This window comes from Crassostrea angulata, chromosome 4 (assembly GCF_025612915.1).
Source record: "Crassostrea angulata isolate pt1a10 chromosome 4, ASM2561291v2, whole genome shotgun sequence".
NCBI classification, from domain to species: domain Eukaryota; kingdom Metazoa; phylum Mollusca; class Bivalvia; order Ostreida; family Ostreidae; genus Magallana; species Magallana angulata.
In genome coordinates this window covers 23,207,391-23,226,243 of record NC_069114.1, presented here as the reverse complement: position 1 = coordinate 23,226,243, position 18,853 = coordinate 23,207,391, and the positions used below count along the sequence as shown (strand labels likewise).

At 33.1% G+C, this 18,853-nt stretch overlaps 1 protein-coding gene across 4 annotated transcripts in view; it reads right to left on the bottom strand.

The window, feature by feature from the left end:
• LOC128181529 (growth hormone-regulated TBC protein 1-A-like) overlaps nt 1-18,853 on the bottom strand; it is a 172,693-nt gene that overhangs the window by 132,465 nt on the left and 21,375 nt on the right. For all 4 annotated transcript variants that reach the window (XM_052849958.1, XM_052849960.1, XM_052849959.1 and 1 more), the window contains exon 2: nt 14-168. In XM_052849958.1, the coding sequence (XP_052705918.1) occupies nt 14-168 (155 nt within the window). The remainder of the gene's footprint in view (nt 1-13; nt 169-18,853) is intronic.

Below are 18,853 nucleotides of genomic sequence, written 5' to 3'. Positions count from 1 at the left end.
ACAGTTTTCTTACATTTTCTGTTCTTGGAAATCCTTTCACCACTTGACAACAGGTTATTCCAGCGAGATGCTCGTCGTGCCAGAATGGATAAGTAGCTGGCCATAAATTTATCGATGGCTTCAGCATGTTGGTCATCGCTACGGTCAAACCCATAGCCATCTACACGGCTGAAACAAAAAAAACAAGTAGCCCATTATTACTGTTGCTTCCAAGGCATACCTAGCTAAGATCTGTGGATGCCCATTTCATAAGCTTCAAAATTCAAGATATACAGTTGATGTCGAGAATTAAATACAAAGTGGGTAAATAATACTCTTTACTTTATCTCCTATTATATCGCCAAGTCCATTAGGTATTCGCTGGTAGAAATTTGTGAAAACAATGCACTGTTATGCACAACATCATTTCTTACCATCTTCTAAACCCCAAATCAAACCAAACAGTTAAACAGCCCAACCGATAATGAACCCAATTTCAACTAGACCTGTTTTTGTCTCCAACAAAAAAGAAGGGCTTTTCGACAGCCCTTTAAATCCCTTGTTTAAATTTTAAATATTTTTTCTCAAAATCTGTATATTATAAAATGAGACTAAATATCAGGAACATATACCCAGACGTTAACATTTAAGAAATAAAATGCCCAAAGAAAGACAACTCCAGAATTTTATATCCAACTACATCGTTTGTTTCTCAAAGAAAAGTTCTAAATATTCATATGTAAGAAAGAACTCAACTATGATTCAAGACTTTTGGTAGGCCAATAGCTCTAATGCCAATCATTCATTAAGCAAAGCGAGATAACTCTTGAAATTGAAATTTTTTGAATTGTGATAAAGTTATCATTTTCAGGCCCTTAAAACCCTTATAAGGAGTCAAAAAGTGCCCCCTCGGACCATATTTTTTAAATTGAACTCTTTATTCTAAACAATAAACTGAAAAGATTTTTAAATTCGGATGAAAGGTAAAAAAGTTACAGCTAAAGGGCTGTTTTGATCGTTGGCCCTTGCAAATCCCTAATTTTTTCGAATTATCTACCCAAAACTTTTTCTGGTCTGCGGATTACGTGTGTCATTGTACAGATGAAATACTGTAACATTGACTTGAAAACTTTTTGAGAAAACGAATGACGCGTAATTTTAGTTTAACACTGAAATTCCCATAGGCAATTTTCATTGACCTATAAAACCGGAAGTAGTCAATATATTTAAATGAAACTTAGAATATATGTTAATTACATTTATTTAAATAATATATAGGCGTTAAATAATTTTTTAAAGGTCATTTGAATTTTTTTGTTTTTTCATCCCCCCTTTTTAAAAGTTTAGAGCTGTATATCTAAAAAACGGTAAGATATAGAAAGTTGCCTACACTTACAATTTTGAACAACTAGTTGTGATAAATGTAGTTCTAAAGTTTGAACGTTCTAGATTGAAAAATAATTGAAATATTGAGTTTTAATCAATTTTTGCAATTTTCCTTTTAAAAACCGGAAGTACCGGAACCGGAAATCTGAAACCTTACATTTCATAGAGTGATAAATTTGCTATAAGACCGTTGCAAAATTGTATCAATATATCTTCGAGTTTTCAAAAAATCGCTGACAGAAATCTGTCGAGAAAAATAATAATAATAACTAGACACGATCTCGTTGCGAGCAACGAGGAGGTCTTCCGTCCGATTTTTAGAAGGAAATTTGACATCATCGACTTTGATTTTCGTCAAAAAAACATGATATGGAAAAAAAAGTGGAGAACTAATGCTTTATTGTATCACATTTTATAACTTTTTAAAGACTTTAAATTAAGATAGAAAAGATTAAACTTGTTTACCTCTGTCTCCGTAAGAACTCTTAATACGTAACGCAAGAGAAAATCATTATATTGTTAGGATATATAAACGTATTATACCCAATTCAGCTTAAATAACCTTTCACAAAATAGCTCTTAGTAAAGGGCTATAGATTAAAGAATTTAAAGCCATTTGATCCCCTAATTTAAGGAGCCAGCCCCTTTTTCTTGATATCAAATGAAAGGTCATTTATTTCTGAACAGATTTGTCAACAAATGTTTAGAAATTCGTTACCGTTCTTAAGATATATGGGAAAGAAGGTATTATGAGCCGATCCCTTATCTCCATATAGGGACCGTTTAACGAAATTTTGAAGGTTGCGTATTGTTAAAAACATCAATTTGAACAACTTTTCTTCTGTGCTGCATTTCAAAATATTTTTCCTTTCTGAGATATGGGTGATCAAATTTTGGACTTTTTACCCCTAAATACCCCTAATTACATAACACATGATAAAATCATTACATTGCTTAGATACATCACTGTGAGATAAACATATTTGCTTCTATAACATTTTACAAAATATCCCTCAGTAAAGGGCTATAGATAAAAGACTTTAGAGCCCTTTGGTTCCCTAATTTAAAGGGCCAGCCCCTTTTTCTTGATATCAAATGAAAGGTCACTTAATTCTAAGCATATTTTGTTCAACAAGTGTTTAGAAATTTGTTACCGTTCTGGAGATATATGAGAAAAAAGGTTTTAGGGGCCGATCCCTTATCTCCTTATAGGGGTCGTTTAACGAAATTTTGAGGGTTGCATATTGTTAAGAACATCAGTTTTGAACAACTTTTCTTCTGTACTGCATTTCAAAATATTTTTCCTTTCTGAGATATGGGTGATCAAAATTTTGGACTTTTGGCCCCTAAAAACCCTTAATTACGTAACACGTGGAAAAATCATTACATTGCTTGGATACATAACTGTAAGATAAACATATTTGCTTCTATAACATTTCAAAAAATATCGTTCAGTAAAGGGCTACAGATTAAAGACTTTAGAGCCCTTTGGTCCCCTAATTTGAGGGGCCAGCCCCTTTTTCTTGATTTTAAAAGAAAGGTCTTGTAAATGGAAACTATTTTTACCTTACATGTCTTAACAAAATATTTTTCAGAAAAGAGATAATTAAAGATAACCACAAAAAATTACGACGTTTTTTTATCCCAATTTTGGGGTCCAGGCGAGCTTCGACACTTTTTGCGATCGAAATGATTTTAAACCTTCATGCACAATTTCAGTCTTCCGTCTACCATCGCTGAAAATTTCAAGTTTATATCTGCTATAGTTTAAGAGGAGTACTGCCGACAAAATACACCTCTGAAAATCGATAAAACGACTATATCTCAAAACCGGAAGTGACGTCATCAATAAAAAAATTTGCAATACGGTTCATATCATCTTCTATTAGATCCCAAAATTTCATGAAAATCAATTGAGTAGTTTTCGAGATCTCGCGTGCACAAAATTTGTAAGAAAAAAAAATAATAATATAGAAGAATAGGGAAAAAGAAACAAAGCAATAACAATAAGGTCTTCCGTTGGAGACGGAAGACCTTAACTAGAACTTTTTTTGTCTTCAACAAAAAGTAAGGGCTTTTCGACAGCCCCATTATCCCTTTTTAATTAAATGTTAAAAAAAGTTATTCTCTTAATTATTTCCAAGTGTTCTAAATGCCTTGGTATCCCCAGTTGCTCAGATAGGAACTTATGAGTAGTGCACTGTGAAAAGAAAGATAACTCCAGAACTTTACAGGTGGCTTATATATTTCTAATTTCCAGAGGAATATTTTCAAAAAATCATATTGAAGTAAGTATTCATTCCCCGGACACCAAATTTGGTATGCCTACAGTATCAATGCTGTTTTTTCATACAGCAAAGCTATATTTATATAAATATATATATATATATCCGTACTTGATTAAATTTGACTCTTATAATCGGATTTAATGTTCCAATAAATATAGGGTAGGAAAGAGTAGACGGGACTTTTTTGCGCATATCCTACTGTACCATTCATTCAACACAGGTATTAGCACTCATCCAGTTCGACTTTCATTTTTTTATCCACTATTAATTTATGAAAATATTTCGAATTTGACAAAATTAGTTTTAAACAACTCATTTTTCAATTCTAATCGGGTATGTCCTTTAGAAAAATCTTGAACCACACACATGTTTAGCAAATAAAACGACAATTGTTTCATTTTTTTATGGGGAGGGGGTGGTGCCGGTAAAAGACATGTATTGTTTGTGGCAGTTGGGCTATACTCTTATTTGTTATAATAGGTAATACTACATATTGATATAAAATGAAAGTTTCCAATTACACTGTACATAGCTTCTATCATGCATTTTGACCTGCGCGATAGTTTAAAACAATTTTCAAAGCATTTAATGTAATTCAACCGATCATTTTTGGAAATAATTTTTCTGGATCCCCGCACGATACGTCCGCCTCCATGTACATTAGAATTACATGTATGTTGACCATATGTAAACATTAACTTAATCGGCTATGTTATGTGACGATAACATTTTTTATCAATGTATTTGCAGAATAAGTAACAAATAACAGCCTATTTGTTGGTTTCCGCACTGGTTATTTGAGATAATATGCCGCCATCTTCTATGCATTCCCCACACCACACACAGTTTCTTTATTTGGTGTTCTGTGTGTATGGCGACAAATTGGTAAATTTGCATTTCTCGCCCCTTGTAGCTTCACCCTGATTACATTTTATCTGGCTAAGTGTAATGTAGTAGTATATTAAGAACACACATCTTTGCAGTGCTTTACATCTTTAGAGAGTTATTTACATACAAAGTAAACTTTTGTATGATTTATATGCAATTATTGTCAATTTTGATGCGTTGGGGGGGGGGGGGGGGGGGGGGTAGGAAACTACAGAGACACTCAACTTGGGTGTGATACATATGCCTGTCTATACCTTCTATTCTTTCTTGTTGATATATCAATGAATGAATTATAACAAACTACAACAATAGATTTTGAAAAATTCATGCACAATCAAATTTTTAAAATTTTACTGTTCTCTGCACAAGAAATCGGCAATGTGAACAAATTGGCATCCTATTATCCCTACCTTTAATTGTACAGAATATGTATCCTTCTATATTGAAAACAATGCCAAAAGTAAGACTCATAAGAAGTTGTTTACTCAAGAAAAGGGGGGAAAAATTGTATTAATTAATAATTCCGTATGATGTGATAATATTTCAATGATTAGTTTATAATCATAGTACTAGTGTATGCCTGTATACATAAAAAACGGGTTGAACTGTCTGCATGTGAATAATGGTCTCTACAATTATTACAAACAAAATTAAATTATGCCCCCTCTCTGCGGCAGTTGCCAGCTTTAGATATCCTTCTGTGTGCCTACATGTACATAATCAGGGAGGGGGTGAACCCTCTATGATGCTTTGTGTCTTATGGTTAGGTCTAACTTTGCAAAAACAAAGTTTCGACGCCTATGCATGAGCAGCACTTAATGTGCCATTTGGGGTTGAACTGTCTGCATGTGAATAATGGTCTCTACAATTATTACAAACAAAATTAAATTATGCCCCCTCTCTGCGGCAGTTGCCAGCTTTAGATTTCCTTCTGTGTGCCTACATGTACATAATCATGTGCACAGATTTAGAAAAGGGGTGCGAGTGAGGGGTCCAGACTCTCTCCTCTCCCACCATGAAAATTCATTTATATCAATAGTAAAATTACCAAAAATACACCTCGGACTCCAATGCCCTTACAGACATGTAATTGCTCTAACCCATTGAGCTTCAATTTAAGGTAAAGTTATTTTGGGGGAAAATATTATGTTTATACTTTATTGTTTATTTCAATAGGAAGTATACATCACAATATGCAGGTGTCTTGCACCACCTTAAAGCTGTTATTTACCTAATAAAATAGTGCAAGGGGTTTTGAAGAATACACAACAAAAGTCTACAGGTCTCAATAGCGTGTACTAGTTTTACCCAGCTCTTCGATTTGATGGATTCATGTGGTGTATACATACATGTATGTGTTTTTCATATGCAGAAACGGATTAGTTTACATGCATAAACATTTCTTTTGTGATGATCAGCTAAAGGGATTCATATTGTGCTCTAATTGGATTATCATTATGATTTTGACCGATATAGGTAAACATAATATACTAGCGGAAAAAAGAAACTGTGCATTATAAAATATAGTATAATTTTCCTATATCTATTGTTTGTATTTATAAAATTTAAAAAATCGATAATGTGGTAATGTTTTTGACAATATCGGATGGTAACTGTCCGGGTGCACAGACTTTTTCATGGTTAGTGAGCACCTGTTGTTTATTGAAGAATTTGTATGCATGAGTTTTACGGGCCAATACTGTTAGGAATAAGAACTATAAAGGATTTGTTCAAACTTTTTTTGTTAAGGAAATCACTTTAGTTTCAACAAAATTTACCCCTATGTCATGCCACGACTCAACGAAAACCAACGTTATCGTGCTGTTGGGATGCTGCAAGCTGGAATGGCACAAAATACTGTAGCAAGACACTTTGGAGTTCATCGGAACACCATCCAGTCATTATGAAGACGTTTTCAAGTATCTGGCAACACTCTGGATCAACCGCACTCTGGGCATCCTCGTGTGATGTCACGTCAACAGGACAACCACATTAGACTTGTGCATCTGAGAAATCGTTTCCAGACAGCAAGTTTGACTGCTCGAACTGTGTGTAATCGTCTGCACGAGCAAAACATTAGACCAAGACGTCCAGTGGTGCACCCAGTACTGCTTCAACATCATTGTAACGCCAGACTAGCGTAGTGCACACAATATCTGCAATTCAGAATACAGGACTGGGCCAACATTCTGTTCACTGATGAATCCAGATTTCATTTGGATAGCAGTGACGGCCGTTCTAGGGTGTATCGTCATGTTGGGGTGCGTTACCAGGACGCTCGTGTTGTGCAACGTCGACAATTTGGTGGAGGTAGCGTTATGGTGTGGTGTGGAATATCAACACGTGGAATGAACCCTCTACAAATTGTCAATGGAAATCTCACCGGCTTATGCTATCGAGATGAAATTATTCAGCGTCATGTGTTACCCTTCATACAGAGACATCAAAATCACATCACTCTGCAGCAAGACAACGCAAGGCCACACGTTGCACGTGTAGTCAGGGACTTGTTTGTTCAACAGAATATCGATGTCTTGCCTTGGCCAGCTGTTTCCCCCGATTTGTCGCCGATCGAGCACGTCTGGGATGAAATGGAAAGACGTTTACGCCGTTTACCAAATCAGCCAGTGATATTGGCTGATTTAGGCCAGGCTTTAACCAACATCTGGAACAACATTCCTCAACCATTTCTGAACACTTTAGTGGCATCAATGAGGCGTGGCTGTCAAGCATGCGTGAACGCAAATGGTGGTCACACGCGTAATTAATTTTGTTAATTCAATTTCAAATAACAGTGACTTTCGAGTGTGCTGAAATTGACGTTATTCGACGTTGACATTAATGTGTTATGAGATGTTGTTACAAATACATGCGTTAATTAACAGTATTACAAAAAATAAAATTTGTTCATTGTAATTTTTAAATGTTTTTTCGTATATTAAATAATGCACAGTTTCTTTTTACCGCTAGTATACATGTATTGTATTATAGTAGCACAAAACTATGAGATACGGTAAGTATTACTTTCACTTTCTAAATAAGTGATCTCCCTTTGCTCGCATACTGTATCATCATCTTTTAATATTTAAATAAGCTTATTATCGTTACCTATCCTATCGCATTTGTAAAGTTTCTGTCATTTTAATTGCAAAAGTTATTTTTTCATTCGTCAGACTTACACTATTGAGTTGACCCCATATTGACCCTGTAACAATTTCGTATTAAATTTGTGTATAACATGTATAAGTAAGTGTAGAGACTTTATCATCTTCATATGAGTTATAATAGGAAGGAAGGGGTCTTTCTTTCTTAATGTATTATAATGCATCAAATACAATGTAGGCCATGACCCTATGGGATTTTTTTGACCCCATGAAACAGGAAAATACAAAATATCTTCTTATGTCATTTTGATGCATCAAATGGTGTAAAGTACATGACCCCCATGTGTTGTCTTTAACCCCCCCCCCCCCCCCCCCCTTATGAAATAGGAAATGATGATACACTGTATATTTTGATAACTTTTGAGATCCTCATTCCTAAACCATATAATTTATTCTTGCTCTTTGTGTCATTGTGCATCAAATTGTATGTATGATAGGTTATGCCCCCTTGGAGACACCCTGACATTCTAGAACTAGAAATAATTAAAGTATTTTATCTTATTCCTATGTAGTGTTTGATCCATGTCAGTAATTTCTAGCCTAATGATGACACTGCTTTGTTTAGGAGACTTTACAATTGCCCCAAATAGGTGAATACATGTACATGCAGATAACATTTTGTTAATAAATCTCAAAAATTAAATTAAGCAATTTCAAAAATGTTAATGTGCATAGGTTATGCCCCCTTGGAGACACCCTGACATTCTAGAACTAGAAATAATTAAAGTATTTTATCTTATTCCTATGTAGTGTTTGATCCATGTCGGTAATTCCTAGCCTAATGATGACACTGCTTTGTTTAGGAGACTTTACAATTGCCCCAAATAGGTGAATACATGTACATGCAGATAACATTTTGTTAATAAATCTCAAAAATTAAATTAAGCAATTTCAAAAATGTTAATGTGCATTAGGAGAAAAAAAGCACATGCATATAACATTTTGTTAATAAATCTCAAAAATTAAATTAAGCAATTTTAAAAATGTTAATGTGCATAAGGAGAGAAAAAGCAATCACGAAATGATTTAAAATTTGCTACTGTTCACATGTAAGAATGTAAGAAGACTGAATCTTTCCTAAGAACCAGGTTTGATTTTTTTTGGGGGGGGGGGGGGGGGGGTGGATGTGGAGTATAAACATTTATAATTTGAATCATTTATTGTTATTAATTTTAACTTGTCAATGAATATATTTTACCAGTTTATATTTACATTTTCCAGTGTCTTTGACTGTGATAACACTACCTATCGATTTTGTACCATATAACCCATAATACAAATGACGCCAAATTGAGGCGCCAGCGGGGTTTGCTTATTTATATTTAAATATTTAATCGTGCGATGGCTTAAAATTATATAAATATAAGAAATAAGGAATCATTCTTTGAATATTATGAGGTGATAATTAGGTCGGGGCATGATCAAATCTATCATAAAGCCCTTCGGGCTTTATTGGATTTTATCACGCCCCGACCGAAATTATCACCTCATAATACTCAAAACATAGGTAATCACAGATTACAAAGCTCACTGAGACGAGACATCACCCTTATGAGACTTCACCTTTATGAGACCACCTTTATCATATCAAATGAAAATCATATTTTATGATCTTGGATATTCATGGATTCTGTTTTGACACAATATCGTATATCATCTGTTAAAAAATTGTATGATAATCATATGTTCATATGTTAATCAATACAATAATATAAAATTAAATATTGCATCCTATCATATTTACAACATATATCATATAATACAATAACATACCATAATAAACAATGATGAGATATGATATTGTAACGTATGATATGACAATGTATTGTGTTATATGTTGTTGTATTTGATCACATAATACAATATCATAATATATAAAACAATATAGTATTATATAACAATATCATATTACATAATACATCATAACATTGAAACATATGATATTATATTGTATAATATTATTACTTATTAGGTTAGTTACTGACTCACTACGGAAATATATTGGGTTGATCAATCTCATAGATGGCGAGGCAAAGCCGAGCCTTCTATGAGAGTGATCAACCCAATATATTTCCGTAGTGAGTCAGTGACTAACCTAATAAGTGTTTTGTTTTCTCGAGGACTATCAAAAGACATATTTATTCACAAATAGCGATGATCTACGCAAAGCCATGTACAAGATGCCTAACATCTCCAATTTAACTCATTTAAACTCTTCAAAATTATTAATCTCACCTTTCAAATACTCTTTAAAAATCTTTGCTTCACCCATGTTTACTTACAATGTTTTGTGGCTATTCAATTTTAAATGTTTTCTCCCTTTCCTCTCACAGGCACTTGTTTCTGAAAAAAAAAATTACCTTATAGTATAATAATAACATTATTATACTATAGGGTAAATTTTTTTCTCAGAAACAAGTGCCTGTGTTTCCTCTGCAGAGATTTTAGCAAATTTCGACGCTGCCACTTTGTTCTGCTCCAGACAAAACAATGTGACGTCAATGTGACGTCAAGAATTTCAAAGGGCAACTTCTCCAAATACTTTAAGAATTTACGGCATGCAGTTTATGTATAAGATACAATGAAATGTATAATGAGTAAAAATGAGTAAAAATCATAAAGTGAAGTGTCGACCAATGACGGCCATATTGCCAAATATTAGTTCTCACATAACAAATATACAATATCATACAATAAAATTTCATGTCATAATATATATATATATATATATATATATATATATATATATATATATATATATAATATATATCATATTATAAACAAATATCATATTATACAATATCGTATGATACGATATTATATAATATTACAGTTTCATATTATACAATTTAATGCGATATAATTCTATATTACAGAAACTAATATCATATTATACAATATTATTTTCATGCATTATAACGAATTTTATCATTGGTTCTTTCGATATCGCGTGTCGAAGTATAAAAATGCGGATTGACCTGTACTTTCTAAAAATAAGCTTTAAAAACTCGGATGGACCTGTACTTTCTAAATATAGATAAGGGAAATTTTGCTCTAATGTTAAAATGAATTTGATTGGCTGGCGTGATTCACCCAAACCAATCAAAATTCTCTCCGCATAAACAAACAACAAAGATGGAAGTTGCAGTCGTTTTGCGACAACTAAAGACGCGGAAATCAAGGTTATAATGGAAAATGTTTATGCCAGGAACACTATCACAGGGTAACTGCAACAACCGTTAAGCTTTTTCGGGAATATCTCGAGTCGAAAGGCGAGAGTGGAGACTTCGTAAATTTCGAGTGCGAAAAGCTAGCTAAATTTTACATGGAAGCTAAAACGAAGGATGGAGATATGTAAAAAAAGACTTCGAAAATAATATAACGAATGTAGCCCTTTCACTCGGTCAATCCATAGATATATCGACTTCACAGAAAAGCATATGCTTTTCTGTGAAGTCGATATATCTATGGATCGACCGAGTGAAAGGGCTATATTTGTATAATATCGTATGATACAATATTATAGAATATACAATATTGATCATTTTGCAATATCTTATGTAATAGTATCATGTGATAAAATAATAAATTAATAATACAATATAATATAATACAATATTGTATCATAATATACAATACTATACATAACGATATCATGATACAATATCATAACATAAAATATCAAAAAAATTGATACAATATCATATCGTATCATATAACTTTTTATAATATTACATATGATGTTATATTGTATCATATTAAACAATATTGTTTCATCCCATACAATACTATATCGTAGGAATCATGTTATATCATATATCAAAAAACACATCTATCTATCGAGCAAGTTTGAGTGAGGTAGGAGATTTCTTTAGCATCCTTGATAATGGCTATCAGGCTCTGCATCTGAAGCAACCTCTGCGTTTCATTTATAATATAGTTAAATCAACTATGCAAGCTATCATCTATAAAACATGTGACCTGTTCCAAAAAAACTAAACCTCATCCAGCATCCGAAACCTATGGCTCAGATTCAGCATTCAAGCCTGTCAGGTGCAACAGTATACATAAGACACATCTCCATGCAAGTTTGGTGAAGTTCAGACCAGTAAGAACTAAGATATCATCATCAGAGGGCACTAGCAATCAAAACCTTAACCTGCTCCAGCATCCGCAACCTTTGGCTCAGATTCAACATCCATGCCTGTCAGGTGCATCTGTATCATAAGACGCACCATCCATGGAAGTCTGGTGAAATTAGGACAAGTAATAACTAAGATATAATCATCAGAGGGCACCTGTTTCAAAAACTTTAACCAGCTCTAAAAACCTTAACCTCCTCCAGCATCCGAAACCTATGGCTCAGATTCAGCATTCAAGCCTGTCAGGTGCATCTGTATCATAAGACGCACCATCCATGGAAATCTGGTGAAGTTAGAACAAGTAGTAATTAAGATATAATCATCAGAGGGCACCTACAACAAAAACTTTAACAAGCTCTAAAAACCTTGATCTCCAGCATCTGAAACCTATGGCTCAGAATCAGCATTCAAGCCTGTCTGGTGCATCAGTATCATAAGACACACCATCAATGCAAGTTTGGTGAAGTACGGACCTGCAGTAACTTAGATATTGCTATCAAAGGGCACCTGCAACAAAAACTTTAACCTGGTCCAACAACCTTAACCTCCTCCAGCATCTGAAATTTAGGACTCAGATTCAGCATCCAAGTCTTTCAAGTCCATAAGTAGGTCCAGATGCATCATCCATGCAAGTTTGGTGAAGATAGGACAAGTAATAGCCTAGATACAGGACCTGCAACAAAAACTTTAACCAGGTCCGGACGCCGACGCCGAGGGTATAGCATAAGCTCCCCCTGACTTCGTCTCGGTGAGCTAAAAATGATTCCTTATTCCTTATATAAAACTTTTTTAACTTCAAATTATATTTTTATCTTAATGGATCTATCGACAATGAAGAAAAGTGTAAATGTAAGGTTATTTTCATTTCATGCATAAATAAATGCAAGTTTTTTAATTTCATTTTATCTATAGTTTGAGGAGGAATACATGCTTGGATCCAGAAAATTGTCCAGGGGGAGCTTGTCCAAGAGTGTTATCAAAAACTATAAAAAATATAAAGTTCAAAATTCAGGAATGATAGACAAAAGATTGTAGAAATGTATTAAGGCATTAACAATTTTCAGGCACAATAGGCGCTAAAGCTCGGTAGGGCTCGAAAAATGAGATAAAAAAAGCGTTGTGATTTTGTCTGGTTTTGTTAGTTTATCTTTTTTCTCACAAATATTTTGTTAAGACATATAGAAGAAATTTTTTTATATTTACAAGATCTTTCGTTTGACACCTAGAAAAGGGGGCTGGCCCCTCAAATTAGGGACCTAGAGCCCTTTAAAGTTTTCTCTTTATAACTCAAAAGCGGTTAAGATTTCGATATGGCTGTCGACACAAAAGTTGTTCAATATGATTTTATTAATGTCGTTACAATAATATTTTGTTCGGGTATTGCGTAATATGAGTGTAAAAAGCCAGAATTGTTACCATGTATTTGTGTTTTATTTGGCAAATAAACGGGGTATTTGTGCGTATAACTGACATAAAGGGTACCAGTTTACATACGGAAAGTGTTTAAACATTTTAGTTATTTTCTAGTGAAACACATTATGGAAAAAGAACTGTTTCTATGCAATGCATTTGAGTGGCATTTAAAATCTAGCTGTATTCCGAGCTGTGTATGTGAACAATTACGTATCCGATCCCTTGCCCGCAGCCAAGGAAATAGGTCGCTACAAGATATGCGTCTTGCTGTAATGCACACATGCGTTTATTTATGTAGCTGCAAACACAAAACTTCCCATTTTAATGATTTTAATAGTAAATTAAAAAGAGTATACCTTTACCTACTACCACAGACAGTGTACCAGCTTGTATTCGGAAAGTGTTTAAGATCAATTCTATGTAAGAATCAATGATTTATGAAAGGGTCTGGCCATGCATAGTCACCAATTTTCCTTATATTTCATACATGGACACACCTAGGTGTAAAACGCAAAAAACCACTAACAGTTGGTTGCTGGGGGTAACCGTTGCCATGGTAATCGAGGCTAAAGACGGAAAATAGCAAAACTTACCTAATTTGAAGCCATATTAGAAGGTTTTGCCCACTAATGTAAACTATCAAAGACATAAAACAGCCTTTGTCCTATTTTCAATTATTTAGTTATATACGAAAATTAATGGAGAAACCAATACTTTTAAAATGTTACCATGGAAACCGTTACAAAATTGACATCCATTGCTATGGCAAGTAAGGCCAAAAATTGAGAAAAACTTAGAAATTGAAGATTATTTTGAAATGCTTTCATTCCTGATTTTAGAATTTATTTGCAATTGTTTTAGTTGGAACTTGTAAAAATATATCTAAATTTTCATTATGCACCACAAAAACCTTTATTATGCAACAGAGAAGTGTTGTTGCTATGGAAAATTAAGTTGGGTAAAAAATCACACAGAAATTCTTACTTTTTGAAAAGTCCAAAGCAGCGGCAGTTATTTTTAGAAAATTTCAGATTTTTTTCAAGTGTCATTAAAGTTAAGGACATACTTTTTTTTTCTCACCATTTGATTTTATATTTTTATTCATTATAAGTGAATAAAAATCCATTTAAAGATGCCTAATAATATTATAATTTTCCTTATTTTTAAGCTTGTTACCATAGCAACGGTTCTCAATTTTCATATATGAATTCCTAATTGCACAATGATAATAGTGTTTACCAAAAAATCCAAGATTTCCACTTTTTATTCATATAAGTTGAAAAAAAACAGATTTTAAAATTTATGTTTAGTAACCATGGAAATGCTCTAAAAATATGCGTTTCTCCATGAATTTTTTCTTTCTTTTGAAAAATGACAACTATTTTTAATAATATATTCTACCCTGGAAACCCCAAGTTCTGCACATTACTCACAATATGTTGTCAAATAAGCATTAAAATGTCATTTTTACATCTTTACCCTCGGTTACCATGGCAACGGGACCACATAGCAACAAACAGATGGTGTTAGGCTTTTTTACTCACCAAAGGCTATCAAATTGTGAAGTATGAAAAAAATCCGTGACTATGCGTTAGCTGGTATGTAAACAATTATACGTATCCGACCCCTTGCCCGCGGCCGAGGAAATAGGTCGCGGCTGGACTAGCGTGCGGTCTACCGTTATCCAATACACAAGATATGCGCCTTGCTGTAATGCACATGGGTTTATTTATGTAGCTGCAAACACAAAGAATTCAGATTTTAACCATATTACAGAGTAAATAAAAAAGATTATACCATTACCTACCCTACGAAGCAATGCTGTTTTGGTCTCATAATTAAAAAAAATAGATAGTATGACTGTCATTGAAAAAAGGCGTTCTTTGTGATCTAGTCTATGTCATGAAATAGTTTAATTGTGGGAAAATAAAATTCAGTTAACATTGTAAAACCGTAAAAAATTTCAAACCCACCACATTGAGCGTACATTTTCATAACATGGGCCGAGGAGATGCCGCGCCAGTGAACAGCCGATTCGCTGTATGACACATGCTTCTCGTGTTTATACGTTATCACACATTTCAATGCTCATTGATTCGTTGTTATTTTCATTTTCAATTATATTGGTTAACGATGCATCAAACCATTGATTTAAATCATAGTTCGTAAAATAAAAGAAAAACTGCCATCAATGAATATTATACGTTTTACAGTCGTACGATTTGAAATGTAAATAAATTCACTTGAGTCTATTTGTGACATTTTGCTGCTGAGAATTTAATGCATTACCCTACCAATTTCAACAAAATATAGGCAATATTCACATAAGTATCTGTAATCTATGTTAATGTGATACTTCATTTGGCTAACAAAATATTAGAATTTTTTATGAGTTATGAGAGAGAGAGAGAGAGAGAGAGTGTGTGTGTTAAGCAGGGTGTAGTTAGTAAAAGTTTAAATATATTAAATAGGTGTTCGAGATAAGGCAGCTTAAGTAGTACAATGTTAAATGCTTGCGGAAGGTGCGGGCACGATAAAACTAACCATTTTCAAACAAGTTGAAGTTTTATTTACATTCAGGCTGTAAAAGAAAAGGGTCACACTATTGGTATAACCTCTTCTCAATGGTGGTCTTATTCTTGAAAAAGCATACCCATAGCTGATTTTATTTATTTATTAATAAAATTTTATACTGTAAAACGAGAAAATATGGCGCACTACAAAATTTTAGCGCCTTTGGCGTAACTGCCTCTGAGCGCTAAAATTAATAGTGCGCCAATGATTTTCCATATGTATTAAATTTCTTCAAGTTGCAAAACAATAACGTCAGTCCATTTTAAGGCTATATAGAAGTGTTCATTTAAATATCAGATGCTGTCGGTTCTGTTTTTTCAACAATTACACAGGTAAACGGTATGGGTTATCGGGTATAAGTGCCTAAACATGGATTTATTAATTCAGTTTTAATTGCTTTTTAATATCTCTCATTAGCACCTTGAAAATTGGGCTTCTCCCCATGCCACTTCCATTTAGCGCCTCGAGGTGAAAATGTGATTAAGCGTGGCGATCGTTAACGCTAACATTATACATGATTGATCATAATTTCTTTGATCTCTGATTAGTGGATAAAAAGATAACAAGATGATACCTATTTTTTTGTGTTATTTTAATGTAAAATTACTGTTAAAAATATTCTCTCATGGTGATCGAAACACATGGTAAATGTAGCATTCGATTTCACTTTTAGTTACGGGACTCTTCTAGTGTTATCCAAGTCGACACGTTAAATTCAAAGTCCCATAACTCAAATTTGTTTACCAACAAAAATTACACATCATCGCCAATAAATGAAGTTTTCATATCTATCTACTGACGATTTACACAAAAGTAAGTGTATTGTTCTCAACGACAGTTTACCGTGCATGCAAGATAGCAATCAAAGTCGTTGTGTTCACGTGCTTGAGTGAACACAGAACTAAATTTTGGGCGTGATCGTTTATCAAACAACAACATTTTTTGTATTCTTTATTAAAGAAAAAATGCATGCGCTAAAATAAAATTGCGCTAATGTACTGGCACATGCGTTTGCACTAAAATACGTATGCGCCAAATTTTCTCGTTTTACAGTGTATATATTTTTTTTGTTGATTCTGAAAGAATATGTGAGTTTTAAAAAGTTTATGTACATGTACATTCACTGTTAAAGTTTTGATTGGATTCCGACTGTTGAAGATCGAGTAGAGAACACATGGTTAAAAATACTACTTAGTAGATTAATTGTCTAATAAAAATCGAATTGGCTTTAAAATTTGCATATTCAGCCACACTTGAGTAGTTAATACATAAAGATTATATATTTAAATGGATTAAATTAGATTAAAGGGACTTGGACACGATTTGACTTAAAATTTTAAAATTTTATTTTTCCATTTTCAATGTTAATAATGATAAATCTATAAGTTTATAATGCTATGTCAAAATTTGAAACTCAAATATCAAGTTATAAGCAAGATACAGAGTTTATAATTCTTTGTTTTGTAAACAAAGCTCGAATATTGTCATTTTTTACATATTCGTTGTATTGGTGTAAATTTCAATCAAATGTAACTTTCTTTTGTTGATAATAGTATTTAAGAAGATATTGAATAAGTTTAAATTGTTTTTTACATGTCATTTTGTCTAAGAAATGATAATTCTCTCCATTACATTTTATGTAAACAACTATAAGACTCGAGCTTTGTTTACATAACTATCAATTCTTACCTTTGTATCTCGCTTGTAACTTGACTTTAACATTTAATATTTTGGTCAATCATTTAAAATGCACCAATAAACCATTTTATACATAAAAAATAAAAATAAAATTTTTGATCTCAAATCGTGTCCAAGTCCCTTTAATTAAACGTCTGTATGCTGTATTATGTATTTGCAGCTGTCTGATTAGGACTGTTCATCCCCAAAAGAAGCGCTAGGCGATCGCGTATAGAACGTTCTGTAAAGTACAACACCTGATTAGAGTACATGCTTATAAATATATATACATGTGTGTGTGTGTGTGTGTGTGTGTGTGTGTGTGTGTGTGTGTATATATATATATATATATATATATATCAAAATGTTTTCAGTTAACTAAGCTAAATTGTAGACGTCATGGAGTCAATAGGCAAATCAAATTTGCAAATCAGGCAATAGCAGTTATCCAATGCCTATGATTTTATTGATAATTTTACAAGTTAAATTAATACATGTAAATATGAATTTTAAAGCACTCCCTGCTCCCCTGTTAAAAGCTTCCGTTACCTGCATTCTTTTATCAACGATTGTGCACAAATGTATTCGGAAATGTGCTCAAATTTTGTATCACGGGCCCCGATAAGAAGATGAAAGGATGACCCCTAAAACTTCTTTCCCAAATATATCAAGAACGGTCTCAAATTTCAAACACTGGTTGAAAACTTATTTTGTACAAATTTTATGTGCATGAATGACAATGTTCCTGTAACTTAACAAAAGATGATACTTTTTGAAATCTAAAAGTGTCTGAATTCATCATCAAAATTGATAATGTTAGACGGCCCATGCAGTTAGTTTTTCTAGCCGAGTCTTTCGTTCAACAGTGCATCGGTTGTGAACATTTCAGCGGGGTTTACAACAAGAGGGTAAAACGACCAAGAATTTTGACAGATTTGGCTACAAAGAGTTTAAAAGAGATGGATACTATCTTGCAGGAGATAAAAAATAATTAACCTATGTTTGCCATAAATACAAATTTTTATCATCAGAATATATAAGATTTGGATCCGCCGAATATTTCCATATCCCTTCATTGTTTGGTGCCTGATTTGAAATAACATTTTGAGGTATAATAACTTAAGAAATTTCTTTAAGCTGCATGTTCCGATTTGTCGGCCTTGCTCCTTGCAAACCAAATAATGATCTTATAAAGTTATAGACGTATTTACACAGAATTGTTTTCCTTTCAACGTTAGAAATATTCAAAGTAAATAAAAATAAATTTTGGGCATACAAAAAAACCCCAAAAATACATCATTGGAATATGTTTTAAAAAGGAAACCGTTGGTTTCATCCTCCG